Source organism: Toxotes jaculatrix, chromosome 6, assembly GCF_017976425.1.
Source record: "Toxotes jaculatrix isolate fToxJac2 chromosome 6, fToxJac2.pri, whole genome shotgun sequence".
Lineage (NCBI taxonomy): Eukaryota > Metazoa > Chordata > Actinopteri > Toxotidae > Toxotes > Toxotes jaculatrix.
Genome location: NC_054399.1, coordinates 14,209,289 through 14,225,227, shown reverse-complemented (window position 1 = coordinate 14,225,227; position 15,939 = coordinate 14,209,289). Strand labels below are relative to the sequence as shown.

At 39.9% G+C, this 15,939-nt stretch overlaps 1 protein-coding gene across 2 annotated transcripts; it reads right to left on the bottom strand.

Annotated features, from left to right (window-relative positions):
- Nucleotides 1–509: 509 nt before the first annotated feature.
- On the bottom strand, nucleotides 510–15,939 carry alpi.1 (alkaline phosphatase, intestinal, tandem duplicate 1). Of its 2 annotated transcripts, none has more exons than XM_041040238.1 (11): nucleotides 15,695–15,939; nucleotides 10,506–10,631; nucleotides 8,495–8,610; nucleotides 6,869–7,043; nucleotides 5,904–6,076; nucleotides 4,964–5,098; nucleotides 4,797–4,872; nucleotides 3,739–3,873; nucleotides 3,461–3,652; nucleotides 3,088–3,204; nucleotides 510–1,798 (listed from the first exon to the last, which is right to left on the bottom strand). In XM_041040238.1, the coding sequence occupies exons 1-11, from the start codon at nucleotides 15,741–15,743 to the stop codon at nucleotides 1,524–1,526; spliced, it is 1,569 nt and encodes a 522-aa protein (XP_040896172.1). In that variant the 5' UTR covers nucleotides 15,744–15,939; the 3' UTR covers nucleotides 510–1,523. The 2 variants fall into 2 exon arrangements, with proteins under 2 accessions (XP_040896172.1, XP_040896171.1); XM_041040237.1 differs by lacking the exon at nucleotides 15,695–15,939 and adding an exon at nucleotides 11,582–11,757.

Below are 15,939 nucleotides of genomic sequence, written 5' to 3'. Positions count from 1 at the left end.
CAGTGTGGTTAATAATCCTCAGCACTCTTGCACGGGCTGGCCTTGTGTTTCAGACAGACCAACACAAGGTCAAATATTTTATTTTATTTTATTTTTTTTTTTCAGTTTGACCATTGAGTCCACTGAGTCTGAAAGACAAACATTGGACATAGTTTCTGTTGCTAGGACATGGAATGTGACCTTGACTTTCACCAAAAGGTCGATATACCATGGAATTTGCTGTAACTGGCAATGTTTTCTCAAATGTTTGTAACAGCTACTGATCCCAGCACAGATTCCTGTTTGTCAAATGTTTACCCTGATGAAGGCTTAGAGAGCAACTGCTTAGCTTTTTTTTTCATTTAAATGTTCAATTAAAGCACCTGTGCAGAATCCTATTCTGTTTTTTTTTTCCTTGAACGTTTCTTTATTTAGAAATTTGTAAGTTACAATTAACTGAAGGATCAGTTAAACACCACCATTTTTTAGGGTAAAATTATTTCTATTAAATGATCTGGACAATAGACTCATCAAGAAAAAAAGTGTTTTTTTTATCCTTATTTAAGTAACATTTGCAAAAACATATTATAAAAAATACATTGACAACATTTGCTTACAAAATACATTCATGTACAATCCAAATAGATTATGTACTGTATCAAGTGACAGGCAACCTGACAGAAAACAGATTTACTGTTTGGAACCAATAAGGTCAAGATACAAAGTATAAAAAATCTTAAAAGCTATGTTTTGTAGCTCAAAGAGGTACAGTATCTGTATAAGTTCTTGTAAGGTCTGTTGGTGTCGCAGCTTGGCATGGCATGGTGGCCCATAGCTCAGGTTTCTGTCATACAGTCATTTATTCCATGAGCATCAGTAGCTGTGTGTCCTGTCTCAGTGAACTGAACAGTGAGCCCTCAGCCTGCTTGCTTGTTTCAAGTTATTCTGGGTAAAGCCTCAGATTAATGAGTAAATAATCAGTTACAGCTCCTTGGATGTGCTGGATAGCTCTAAGTAAGCAGATCGGGCGAGCAGAGATTGTACTTAACTTGAAAACTATGAATAGGATAAAAGTCTAACTAACTAATGAAAGAACTAGTTAGTGCAAGATAGTAGTCATGTTGCAAGTACATGCTGGACATAGTCTTAGTAAAACACTGATGGATCTGCAAGGGAAACTATTGCATGGAGTGAGGAACCACTTACATATGAATAAATGTTAATGTTTGCATATCCCTTTCACAATCTTTGCATGTGTTCTAACCTGCAGTGTCTACCTGTTTGTTAGTGTGAACTTGAAAAAAAGAGATACTACACGCATGCTAAAGCCTGCATTTTGCATGCATGTGGATGTACACTGAGTGATATTTTTCAGTTGTCACACACAGTACTGTATATGTTTATCCCTGCATTCTGACTGGCCAGCCTGTGTGTATACAGTGAACGTGTGTGGCTGTATAAATGTTTAGTGCATTGTCTGTATTGCTGCATGCATACAATGTATTTGTGTGAGCACTTGTTTTGAGATGTGTGTTTGGGGGGGGTCATCTGAACAACCAGAGGAGCCCAAGCACGCCAAACAGGAGGCTTGAGGGTGTGTTCACACATCCAGTTGAGGTGTGGTTGTGAGGGTGAGGAGGGCAGTTTGTGTAGGGCTCCAAACAGGCAGCGTAGGCCATGACGTGTGCCACATAGTTCTGCTCTTTCACCCCGTGGAACAGGTGAGCCATTGGGCCTTTGGCGTAGATGGCTACATCCTCTCCACCGTGTGTCTCAGCATCCAACGGGACAGCAGCCTGCTGCATGTACTCCTCATCGTCTGGAAAGAAACGCGTGTAGAATGTAACCAAACAGACAACTCTCTACTGAGATGATCAACTGCAAATGCAAAACAGATGCTACCAGACCATAAGTTAACCAGGATGTCAATTCATATTTACTTAATTTCTCACTGTAACTGAAAAGGCACCTGTAGACTATTTACTGAGACGTCATACATATCACTGGGCCACACAAATAAAGCATAAATTACTACAAAACATGGAATATCCTGCCTTTTCTACACTGACATTAAGTTCCTTTTAGCATTGCTGTTACAAGAGATTGTACAAGAGATTCAACTGGATCCCCTTTGTTCCCTTTGTTTATGAACCCACTTCAGACAACGTCTTTGGATAGCTTTAAGAGTACATTTGCCTCGTAGATGTTTTTGTGGCTGTTTTGCCCATAAAAAGTGTTTTGCAAATGTTCTGTAATTTACATAATTAAACTTGACTACAACATTTTTAGAACCCAAAAGGTAATTTAAATCCTTTTGATAAAATTACAGCATTTACTGCCTGACTTTTCAAAGTTTACATAACTTTTTCCTCCTCCAAAACAAACTTACACTGCTGAACAGCAGTGTAAGTAAGAAAGTATCTTGAAATCATGATGTTAAAAAAAAAAACTGTAGTCCTTTGATGCACTCCAGATAAGGGGTCCTATTACAGTACTGTGGGATAAATTGTTTCAAAAATCTGTTGGAAGCCCTTATTCGCTTATTCTAATCACACCTCTACTATAACAGAAAATTAATCACAACATAGATGCTGACGTTTGCAGGATCTCATATTTCTCTGGATGTATGCATAAAGTTTTACAGATGAATCCCCCACTTTTAATCACACATTTACTTAAGGTGCCAGACGGGTTGAATGTGAACTTTTAAGACACAACTACTGGTTCCAAAAACATAATGAGAGGCCAGTCCAGGTTTTAAAAGGTAATTCATCCCTGGATAGAGATAGTTCCTCCTTCAGGTATACACACTCATGCAATGATTAAAACGAATGGTGCAGAACAAGAGAGGGAGGAACCACATCATTGCTGTCCAGTGTTCCACAAAGAAACACAAATAACCTTTTAAAGTACAGTTATATGTACACAATGAGGCCTGTGCACAGAGCAGAAGAGAAGACAGCACTGTGCCATAAACATCATATTTCATCTTTGCTTTACAGAGAAAAACACAGGCATGAGTCAGCCTCAACCACATCAGTTCACGCTGTCTGTACTCACATCGGCGCAGACGAGTGCCACATCTGAAACCCATTAGTTTGTACTTACAGTAATCCACCATTGTGATGTTTTCTCTGGTTCCATTTACATGGACATAACCGGGGCCGTTGGCGTACAGGATGCTGGTGAAAGGCATTTTGTCATCAGCTTTCTTTGGTGCCAGACCTGAACAACAAAAATGGTTGAAAAGGTGAGTAATAATATAGTGGTCACAGTATATTTTCACATATGAGCACACAGACTTAAATATTATGTAATCACCTCCATATATGAAGCTCACAAAACTAGTCATTCTAGGCTTGTTCTACTATTTTCCATTCTGTATCTAAATACAGGCCACTTTGTTACTCTTAATTGTTCTCCCCCAGCATATTGTAAATTTCAAGTTTCTGAGTTGGATTTTCATACTGATAAAGTTTACCAAAGATGGGATTCCCTCGAGGTGTGTTACCACCAAAGGTGAAGACGTGGGAGTGGTCAGCAGTAACCACGGTCAGTGTATCTGATTCTTTGGTCAGCTGTGCAGCGCGCTGAATGGCTCTGTCAAACATCACAGCCTCTGTCAGGGCCAGCTTGGCAATGCCATCATGATGGCCGTGATCAATTCTCCCTCGTGCTAAAACACCACAAAGCAGTTCAATTAGACCTGGCCCCAAACATTAAATCTTGAGCAGAAGATGAAAGGGACATAATACTCATCTTCCACAAACAGGAAATATCCGTTGGGATTCTTGCTGAGGATTTGTATGGCTTTCTCTGTCATCTCCACAATGGAGGGGTCTCGTGTGCTGTTCCGGAAAACCTCAAATCTCATGTCCTTTGGCTCAAACAGACCTGGACCACAGAGAAAAAAAGAAAGAGAGAAGAAATTTAAAAACATGTCAGATTTGATCCAGTGGTAGCAACAGAAAAACAACAAAAGAAAGAAAGAAAGAAAGAAGCTGGCAGGACTGTTAAGTTACATCTAAATGGCCATGAGTTAGGATAGAGAATGAGAGATAATGTGAGAGTGTAAAAGGTAAAAGGAGAGTGTAATCTATGCATACTTATATAGCTACTGATGATCATTTACAGTAAAATCTTAGAATAACATAATGGAATCTGGCCTGTATACAAGATCATGGATACTGTTTACCTATTGCAAACGAAATTGTTTCCTATTTCCATTTCCATTCACAAAAAATCATAACATTGGTCCTGCTTAACATTCAACACTTTCTGACAAGCCACCCGATTACTCAACAACGTATTCCAGTTTTGCCAATGACACTTTGAAGACATAATTATTGTCCTTTGGGGAATTTGGCCTATTTTCTCTTTCTCTTTCTTCTCTTATTATATGTACTTTAAATGTAAGAACACTTCAAAATACAAGAAAGATTTCACACAGGACATGTACATTTGTAAAGTGAAAGCTGTGTTACTGTGCAAAATGATAATAACACCAACTGCATCTGTATTACTGTCATACGCATTACTGTATCACTGTAGCAAGGGGTAATAGTACCAGGTGACTGATTTGATTTTACAGAGCACCATCATGATTACTTTACATGGTTGTAAAGATGAAAGTTGGCTTTACTGGAATCCTCTTGTTTCACAGCCCTTGATAGGGTTTCATAACTTTGATAAGAAATTTATCTGTCTACACCTGAATAATGTAGAGCTACAAATAGTGCCTGTGTGTGTGTGTATACACACATACACTGTCTATCAGATGTGTAGTGTAGTCAGTGTTAACACATTTGTATACCCACCCATGAGCCGGTCAGTAGTCTTAGCATTAATCTCATCAAACTCCTTCCTGTGCCAAACATAGTGTGATTTCTTGTTCTGAAACACAAAACAACGGATACATGAATCTGTGAGTGCTTATCTTTAAAATATGTGAAAATAGCTGACAGCAAATATTAAATGCTCCTACAGGCTTAGCCTTTAGCCACACGTCAATGAGGTTCATCTTGTCTTTGCGGTCCCCCTTGCGAGAGTTGGAGGTGGGGTACTCTGGGTCTGGGGTGCCTTTTGGTGTCATGTACATCCTCCCTCCCCCCAGAATCACCTTAAAGGAACAACAGACACTAAGATTTTATCATATGATCTGTTAGTATTTGGTGTGGATATCAAGTGTGCGACCCAAGTATGGCAGCCTTTTTTCACTATTAATTTTAAAAAGCCTTGTATTCAAGCTATTGTTAATCAGCTGATTGTTTTGTTGTGGAAGATAAAGAATTTCAACAGAACATGAACACACCAAAGCACAATAACAAGTGTTAGTTATTAATACACACCAGCATGCAATGAAGGTTTTAACACAGACACAATTATATTATAAAAGCTGCACCATGAGAAGAGTTTCTCTGACTAAACATGTTTATTGTATTTGTATGATAGTTGTAGCTGGAAAAAATAAATACTACACTGTGGATTGGGGCGTATAACTTGTATGAATAAAACTCTAGGCCTGTTCTTGTTTTCTTTTTTTCCCCGCACCATGTCTGTCAGTCCTGTATCTTGTTATGTCTTCAACCATTTAACCAGATCAAAGTCCTTGTGGACTCACAGCACTTTGAAAATAAAATGAGTCATATTCTAATAAAATCCCTCAGCTTCACTTCATTTACTTCTGAGCAATAGGGAGTACAATAAAATTACATTGCCTGTTATTCATCTGTAAACAAAATAATCATGAAAGGACTACTATTTTAGATAAGCACATACTTTGTTCCAGTTGTGCAGCTAATTGTGTAGGAATAGTACAGTACGTAACATTATAGTGTTTCTTAAATTGAACTTGAACAAGTTAATCAAATATCTTATTTGGTCATTAAAAAAAAAAAAAGCCAAACCAAATTGTTCTTACATACATCAATGTCAACGTTGGTAACCATTTGGGTGGCAATGTCCACACAGCCCTGTTGGCGGGCGCTGGAAGGAAGATCTGCATCACTGTACCAACTGCGGCTGACAGAGTGTGCATAGGCAGCAGCTGGGGAGGCGTGCTGGACACGGGTGGTTGTCACTATACCAACTGATTTACCTGGAACAATGCAGAGATGCACCCAGATCTGACGTGAAACAATAAAATAATCACTTGTTCAGTTCTCAGTGGGTGTAGCCACAGTCTTGTAATCTTTTCTGACCTAGTAATGAAGCCCAGTGGGAGAAGAAGAAAATAAAAGAGTTAAACATAGAACTTGTTTTTCTGTAGGAAAGTTAGAAAGCCTGCTGCCACAGCAATAAATAAGTAAGAAATTCTGAGAGGCCTTCCTTCTTTGCAGTTGTCAATAATTCAATTACAATGCCAATTAGCCTCTGGAAACTAATTTTTTTTGGCTCCAACCACTGAAGTTTCACTTGCCTATATACCTACTGTATCTGTGACACTCTACTGTGCAGTGTAGTGACTTGATAACAGAGAGACACATAAAGCAGAATAACACATAACATATAGGTAATGTTGCTGCACATGAAGGTATAATATTTCTCATAATGGACTGTAATGTGCCCTTTTACAGGAATCATAGACATGCCTTGACATCCAAATAGACATTCCCACACAAATGGCATGTTGTGGAATGGCCACCACCACAAAAGTGAAGGCTGGTCAATGTGAAATGACCTCCTAATTGTAAATATTCTGAACACTGAACTGTAACTGGTGATGCTCAAGTAGCAGAGAACATGCTTATCAGATGATTGTTTTATTCCTCACATTTTATTTTAAGATATATATGGTCCGTGCATATCTTGAGATAAGAATATTCAGACCCATTCACCTTTCCATTACACAGAACACCCACTACTTAGCCAAGTTATTTACGGACTTTACCTTGTGCCTTGGCACGTCGTAATACCGAGTAGACCTCGTTACCGAAAGTGGTGTTACACTCGTAGGCCACTGCATTAGCGCTGAGTCCTACTGTCTTAGCGTTGGCCTTCACCCCACAGTGGTAGGCTGTAGCCGTGCTAGCGCTGTCAGCTACCTGTTTATCCACACTGTAGGTCTGTGGAGAAGAAACACAAGCACAATTATTTATATTTATTATGTTTATAATCATATATTTAAAGTATTTCCCTTTTAAAAATGACATCTTTTTCTTTGCTTGTTGCTTAGTGCTCAGCAGAGATGAACTGTAACTCAAACAGTGTGAAATGGGAACAGTGGGAGATTCTGCAGGTGGCACACTTCAGCCAAGTTATTCTTATTATTATTCAAACAAATCACTGCTTCTAGATTCATATATGTAAGACTAGTTTTGTACAACAGACACAGGATATTCGTTGGAAAGATCTACAAGATCTACCCAACCAGAAAATGTTTTCTTTTTTTTTTTTTTTTTTTTGAATAAAGCAAATGTAAGCATTTTCAGTTAAAGTGTTGATTTAGCTAAATCCCTTGAAGTGCTTTTCACACAAAATGAGAGGGGTAGTACAAAGCAAGATGAAACATGTTGAGAGGACAAAGCATGTGAAAAATGGACACACATGCTAAACCACCGACCCTCCCTTCTTTACACCGGGGTATTCATCTGCAGTGGATCTCTCTCTCTCTCTCTCTCTCTTTCTCTCTCTCTCTCTCTCTCTCTCTCTCTCTCTCTGTCTCTTTGTCTCAAGGTTTTTTCTCTTTCTCTCACCATGTGTCTGATTTACCAAACAATCACAGACACATTCAAAGATTTATATACATGCACCCGAAGGAATAGCATGTTTGGTAATCACATAGCATGTAGCACTTCTTCCTCTCTCACACGCACACACAGAGACACACATGCAAAGTCTAACAACACCCAAAGATGACAGAGCTCATCCTTGGAGTCTGTCCATTGGTAGCAGGGTTGATTATGTGAGTGTGAGTGCATGTGTGTTTGTATGTGTGTTGGCAAAGCGATTCAGAAGTCACAGAGTGCAGAGACCAAAAAAACAAACTTTCTTTTTACAGCCTACTTTCATATTATTATTATTATTTTTTTTTTTTTAACTCTGAAGCATTTTTATAAATATGTGAAAAGTTCTAAATGAATGCTTTGTCTTTACTGCTGTGTTGTGTCCCATTTTAACTTTGAAATTGGCTAATGCTGATTCAGTGCCAAGGAGTTGTGGTAGAAAATGCTTTCTATTAAACGCTATAATAAATGTATAACCGTAACCAGGTCAGGAACATGTGCAGGTATGTACTGGTAAATGATGATGTTTATTTATTTAATAACAAAAGTTATAGCATTTTCAGGCACTAACTGTGGAAAAATAATGAACAGTAAAAAACATTTGGTATTTAAGCCTTAAAGCTTTGATTTCTGCATATAGTGCAATAAAAAGAACAGTTCTTCCTACTGAGAAATGGCACATAATTCATAAAATTTATATGATGAAACCCTACTGGCTCTCTAAAATTAGAAATGCGTTACAGTCTACATTTTGATGAAAAATGACCAAGAGGTCAGTGTTATGTTCTCACCTTAGACAGGGCTACATAGGGGAAAGTGTCCATGGCCAGCACCGTCTCCTCCCCTGATCCACCTTCCATTTGACCCCGCAGGATTCGAGCTGCCGACACTGTGGACACACCCATCCCTGGGAGAGAATGATTTACAGGTCAAGGTCACTGATATGCTCCAGCCAAATTTTTTAGCTCCGCTATCTCAGTCTAATGATTTATTGAACAAGGTATCAAAGATACAATGGTTTGAGCTTCTATGTGTACATATTCACATGATGTTTTTAAAGGTTGTACTCTTCTAACCCCACAGAGCAATGACAACTGTTCTCTGTGAAGTTTCTGAACTGGATAGAAATCCAGACCAGAAATATTAAAATGTGCTTGTTTGAAAAGCTCAGACTATAACTGCCACACTGAGGAAAAACATTGATTCAGTAATTCTCTAAGTAAACAAAGCCGAAGCATGGCAAGGTCATTAACATCAACTGAATCCGCAAATGGACGGGGTAGTTAAGGCAGTGGTTTTCTAGGAGAACCACATTTTCAAACACAGTCATCACACAGGCCCAACGCTGACTCTTCCAGGCAACTATTCAGACCAATATTTGTAGAACATTTAAGATATCAACATACATAAAAATAGTGCTATGTCCCCCGTTCAGCATGTATTACATAAAAGATACAGTATATGCCTTTTGTTCATGTTTTTAAAAACAATTAAAGAACTTGCTTTATCTCTTTCTGTGGTCCACTGTTGGATTCCACCTCTGACTTTGAAAGCCTGTCACTGAAGAACTGTGATGTACTTCACGCTCCCTTCAACATCACAGTCATAAAACCGAGAACAGGCTCTGGGCAGAGCATTACAGAAGAGATGCACAAAGAAAACTCAGCTCCGACCACCCAGAAATGTGACTAAGTAGGTTTGATTTAAAGCACACATTCTAGTAGTTAACAGGAAAAAAACACTCTTAAATCTCTGCCTTTAAACAGTTCCCCTCACAAAAATGACTTTCATGTCTCACCAGATGTAAATATATCACACAAATGGCAATTGATGTGAAATATTCAAATTTAAATGGAAACATTCCCCAACTGGAAATGGTCGTCTGTTTCGTTGACAGTACAGACAGCGAACGCCAGACTACACTTCAAAAGAATGAGAAAATGTAGAATGTCACCATCTTCAGAGTGGAAGCCACCCCCTGTGCTAGAAAGTGTTGCCACCTTAATTGTCACCCCACTTCCTGAGCTCCTAATTGGGTTTCTGGCCACCTGATGAATTGAAGTCCAATATTTGTTCTCCTTTTAGCTTTGTTTTGTTTTCCAAAAACTGCTATGTGAAACATCTGGCTCTTTAACTAATAAAGGCTCCATTGTATTCGCCAGATAGTCACTGACTTTGCCTGCTGTTTGGTGACTAGCAGGTAGTGTACAGTGGGTTTATCAAAGCTTCCCTTTTGCTTGCTGAGTTGGAAATACCTATGAACCACAACAATGAGCTGAAAGATACTCAAATGCTCGGTAGAAGTAAAATAAATTATCTGTGGGTTCATTGTCAGTGAGAGACCTTTCATTTCATTGGTCCATTGCTGCCATAAAAACTCTGATTAATCCAGCTTTAAGTTTAAAACTAAAACTACTTGTTTAAGGTCAAAGAAAAATCCTTTTTATAGTTAAAAGAAACCAGCGGACAGTCATTACATCAAATCCAAGTAAACTCAATTTATTTTAAGCAGCTGAACAAACCACCAGAACTGTCCAGTTTTATGACAACCACTGACTCATTAATCTTTACAAATCTTTACAAAAACACCCCAGCTCTAGTACTCATACACAATCCGCTGTCCAAGCCACGTTCCGTCAATACACTCTGAGCACAGCAAACAAACTTTAACTGAACTCATTTCAGTCCTGTTGCATATTGAGCCGTATTTGTCATTGCAACTGAAAGTAGCTTTTTCTGTTCAAACTTTACAAAGTGCTAAATGTCTGCTGGAAGAGAGTCCATAACGATAGCAGGACCTACCGTCGCCGAGGAACAGGATGATGTTCTTGGCCTGGTGATTGCGCGGGTGGAGTTTCAGTGCAGCATCCAGTGTTGCCCTCGCTTGAGCATCCCAGTATGCCGGCTCCCTCTCAAGTTCATGCAGTGCTTATGGTAGAATATAGATATTTGTTAAAATATTAGGTTTGACTGATATATGATAAATTGTATCATGTAACTGTGTTTGGAAACTGAGAATAGATAATGTTTGGATGGGGACAGGATGCATGTTTTGGTGGGTGTAAATAACAAAAGGTGTAATTAACAGGCTCTTATGATAACAATATGGTACCATCTACCCATTTGAATCCACAAGCTCAGCCTCAGTTGCTTCTTTAGGGAGCCACAACATGCTGCTCCATGGAAACACACAGATAGAGAATGAGATGAGTGAGTAGGGAATGTGGACATGAGTGGATCTCCTAGATAGAGAATAAGGCCTGTGATTGATATTCACTGCTTAGTATGTGCGTGGTGTTTGCATGTGTGGAATGGTAAAGCTCCGGTGCACAGGAGCTTCAAGTGAATTCAAGTGTGTCAGTGAGTGCCTGCATGCTCACGCATCTCTCTCTGCCTTTCTCTGACATTTTGAATTATATTTTGCCTTCAGGTAGAGAAGAAAAAGGGTTTTTCCAGAGGTGTCAAAATGACAAAAACAGCCAAGAGGACACTTTGGTTTCTGTCTGTTCATGCCCACTGAGAAGCTAACAGTGAACAAAGTCAAAAGGGAACATTCCTCCAGCCACACACCAAAACAACGGAAATACAAACAGTCCATCCCACATTTCACATAAACAGGCAGACACAGTCAAAAATATACTCACACACGCTTTTGTGCATCTGCACTAATACAGTCTCTCCATTACACCTACACACCTGAGTTCGTGCTCATGGACCACTGCAGCTGATGTTCTCAAGCACAGTCTGTCCTCACACACTCACCCTTTCCCAGGTTGAGGTTACCTGCTTAAGTCCCTCTGCGCGTCCATTTGTCTGCCCACAAAGTGCTACTAATATCACAACCGCAGGCAGCAATAATAACTCTGTCATCTCCTCACCTTGGCTGTCCACAGCAGCCTGACCCAAAGCCAGCAGGATGAGGCACAGAAGAATGAGCAGGAGACTGGGGCCCCTGCACTGTGGCATCTGCATCTCTAATCCAAGCAACCTGGAGGCTGGAGAGGTTGACACAGCCGGCTTTCAGAGCAGCACGCAGAGACCGACAGGCAGAGGCACAGGCAGAGAGCGTGTGTGTGGCTGCTACGACCTCCGGCCCTTCCTTTTTAAAGCCCCGCTGGGTGTGTAGTTAGGAAGGGCCCCGACAGCTCATAGGCTTAGAGCCACAAAAGAGGGAAGAGAGAATGTGAGAGAAGGAGGAAGAGCTAGAAGTGAGAGAAAAAGAGACAGGGAGCAAAGGACCACACAAGAGCACTGTAGCATCCCAGTCCCTCTACTCACTTTGATTTCTGAAAATGCACCACCCCCCCTTTTTGTTGTTTCAAAAGGCTGCTTTAATTTAGTTCTACCTCTTTTCCCTGAAGTGTGCATGATAGAAATTTAGACATTCCTTTGATGTGGTAAATGTATAATAGGTCTTTTTATGCAACCCCCTTAACCCCCCTTTAACAGGGGGAGAAAAAAAATGGCTGCCCAATTTGTGTTGGCATCCATCACGACACAAATCATAACCATGTCTCTTTCCATTTCTTTCCCCCCATCCACTGGAAAAACAGTCCAAGGGAAGAAAGGGAAAGAAACGTCCAACCTATTCTTAAAAATATCATGATTGAGTCTTGATGTGCTCTGCTTTTCATGTCAGGAAAATAGCCATGTTTCCATTTCCCCTCTCAGAAATTTTTTGCATTTAAAAGACCCCAATATTTTCCCTCTCTCACCAAGTCAACTTGGCTGTTTTTCCATGGGTAGTGAAGCTGGGTTTAGCATTTTTCTTCCGTGAGGTAGTGGAGACCGCCTGCAGAATGAAAATGTCTCTCTTCGATGCAAACACAACAGTTAATGTGTGAAATGAGGTGAGTTGAGCCAACTTTGCACCACATGACCAGAAGAATCAAATTCCCAGCGAACGGTTCTCGCCTTGTGAACCCGCAGGGCTGAATCTCGTTACAATTCAGGGCTCTGGAAGACCTCTGCTTTCTGCCAACCACTCACCCATTGCCAACGGGGGTTTGCAGTTAGTCACATGTGCCTAATCAAGACTGCAATAAAATCATAGCAGCAATCTGGGTAAAAGAGGCCTCACATGATGTAGCCCACACCACATGAACTGGAAATACCAGCAGCAATGTGCTAGAAAAACTTGCAGGGGCATGTCTGTCTGTCCGTTTGTTATGGGTTTGTCCCTGAGAGAGAGCCTAGCTTACGTTGGGAAAGTCAAATTAGTTTCCTGCAAGACAAGTGTAAACACCTGGTGGCAGTTTTAGGTCTCAGCGTGGATCATCTAGCCACCAAAAGGTGCTTAGGCACTTATGTGGCTGATTATGTGGTAAGCTTGAATGCTCATGGGAAGGCAGCTAACTCCTGGGAATTTAAAAGTCTGAACAAAAACAAAGCAATGTATAAGAACAGTTTACGAAATCCAACCCTAGTGTATTCTTTTATTCTATAAATTACAGCAATAGAACATTCAGTATCTAAGATTAAAGCTATACATCTGATCCAGTCTTGAAAAAAACATGTTACACACTAAATACTTGTTCTAGTATCTTTACAAAAACTAAAAAAAAACAAAAAACAAAAAACAATCACTTGTTCATATTTGTCCTACCTCCTACCTCTGAGGGGTAGATAATAAAAACATATTTCATCCATGTATTCTGCCAAGCAAAACAGTCATGCAAGAGGGGTATGGAGATACATGCTGGTTTTGAAAAAAAAACAACAAAAGAAAAGATAAACACATATTTTCCTGGCTTCCGATAGAGAGCAAGTGCATATGGGATATTTATAGTGTAGCAGATGGTGATTTGTGCACACTATCGAGATCACGAAGAGGAGGAAACCGTACAGTGGGGGGCTTTTCTTCATCATGTGATGTGCTTCAACAGATGTCCTGTTCCATTCAACCCCTCCAAAAAATGATCTCAGGAATATATAGGATCCATGCCAGTAAAGAATAGTCATCATCTACAACCACAGACTGTATATAGAATGTCCAAAACGAGGACTAATACAATCAACTGTTGCTAAAACAGTATTTTTATTTATTCTGAACCTATGACTGTACTGTGGTTGTGGGATGACACGAATTGTTTTAACTGTGACTTCCTGTGTTTGAATCAGATTTGAAGTTGTGAGGTTGTTACAAATAAAAGTCAAATACTCAAAAACTAACTGAAAAAATGGAAGAAAGGGATATGCTGGTGGTCTAAGCGCTAGTCCAAGTGCTGACACTGAATTAAAGCATTTCAGGTTTGAGTCTGGTTGGGGATTTTGTAGCGTATAATCCTCCATCTCTCTCTTTCTCCTGACTTCCTATCACCTGTACTGTCCATGGTCTAATAATGGCAAAAGCTGCCCTTAAAAATAGAAGAGCATATATTTAAAAGAAAACGTATCTGTATAATCATGACTTCTTATGGGTAAATTCCTCTCAGGAGTTTCCAGTATATGGTTGATTTATAAAGAACCTAAAACAGATCTTTTTAAAGTGTTTAGAAATATACACTGGTTTTACAGTTACACACACACACACACACACAACCACAAGCACTGCCTTATTCCAGCATCTGGACCCTGGGTCAGACTCTATTCTCCCCTCTGCTTTCCTCCACTCTGCTCTTAACATGCTGGGATCCTTAAACCTATAGATTCTGTAAATTACAGTGGTTAAGCAGATTTTGGGTCTAGATTACAACTCATGAGGGGAAATGTTTAGGTTCAGGTTGTCAAAGCATGGATGTTCATGTGGGTGGTGCCAGACCACACAGCCACATTTTCAAAGAAAGAGCCAAATCCTTTCCCCCTGACTTTTAAGGGACTGCTTTTTATTTATTTTCTTACACATTCTGATTTTGCAAAGATAGAGGAAAGAGAGATCAGGCCAAGGATATCGATGGTGAAAGTAATTGATGCTTGAGATGGTATCTGAAAGAAAGGAGGGAATCAAAAATCTAGTAGGGAAAGAATAAGAGGGAAGAGACAGAGAGACTGCCAGATCTTAAAGACAATAAAAACAGAGACAGCTCTGGTGAAACAATTAAACTAAGTCTGCAATGATGCCTGTGATCTATTTTGGCCCCAGCACAAATATAAGCCCCCTTCCCTCAAACACACACTCAGACTGACATCAACAAGACAGATGAAGAATATATCTAGATCAATTTAAGGAGGTACCATAAATGATGTAACTCATTTTTATGTGAAGGGCTAGTGACTGAGATCCCATCTCTGAATAGTTGGAAGGACAGTCATAAAAGGTTTTACTGCTGGCATGCAACTCAGTTGGGGGACAATTACAAGTGGAGTACCGAGAGACCCAAGTCCCAACTCAAGGCAGCCATTCACAGCAGCTTCAGCAAGTGATTGCTACCTCAACATCAAACAGTCTTACAGCTTCGAGAAGTGGCCCCTCTTAGCTTTTAATTGGACTCATAAAGGAAATATGGAGTTTATCCTAATTAGGCTATGGAGTGTGTGTGTGTGTGTGTGTGTGTGTGTGTGTGTGTGTGTGTGTGTGTGTGTGTGTGTGTGTGTGTGTGTGTGTGTGTGTGTGTGTGTGTGTGTGTGTGTGTGTGAAATGGTGAGAGAGTAAATTAAAGAGACTGGTTTAGCAAAACACAGAGAACATGTGAGTATGAGAGAGATTGAAAGAAAAGTTTATATGTATATGAGAAAGACAGTCTGTGTGCAAACATGCCTGCTTGGCTCTTTGTGATGTGTTATAAGTGTGCATGGTTTGTTATGTCTGACTTCAGACCTATAAGTTTTGACATGGAAAAAAGTAAATTGCAGTAAACTCATATCCAGGCTCAGAGCTCCAGATTTACTGTGAGCACTGAAGAATATATTGCATTTGACATCATGTCATAAAAAAATGCTTTCATGGGCACATTGCGACCACATCAAATCGTTGCTTATGGCTGTTGGTTTGCTAACCTTCGCCCTTTTTCTCGCTCTCTTAGCAACATCACAAATATAACATTCTGACTCACCTGTGCAGCCGCATCCAGTGAGGAGAAGTAAGCTTAACAACACTATCATCTTGCCTCTGAGCCTTAAAACCTCTTCAGCTGTCAGACTTATTTCTGTTTCCCAACACTATTCCACTCCACTTCTTCTTCTTCTTCTTCTTCTGCTTCTTCTGCTTCTTCTTCTGCCTCTCCTGCTTTCTCTTAAGCCTCCAAAAGCTTACAAAATTACAATCTCATACACCAATCGTCCTTCTGCAGCAGTTGCT

Coding starts and splice junctions, on each gene's coding strand:
- alpi.1 (XM_041040237.1), bottom strand. CDS start 11,675: ATGCAGATGCCACAGTGCAGGGGCCCCAGTCTCCTGCTCATTCTTCTG. Junction 10,632..11,581: donor GGCTGCTGTGGACAGCCAAG/GTGAGGAGATGA, acceptor TTCTACCATAAG/CACTGCATGAACTTGAGAGG. Junction 3,653..3,738: donor ATATTTCCTGTTTGTGGAAG/ATGAGTATTATG, acceptor GTGTTTTAGCAC/GAGGGAGAATTGATCACGGC.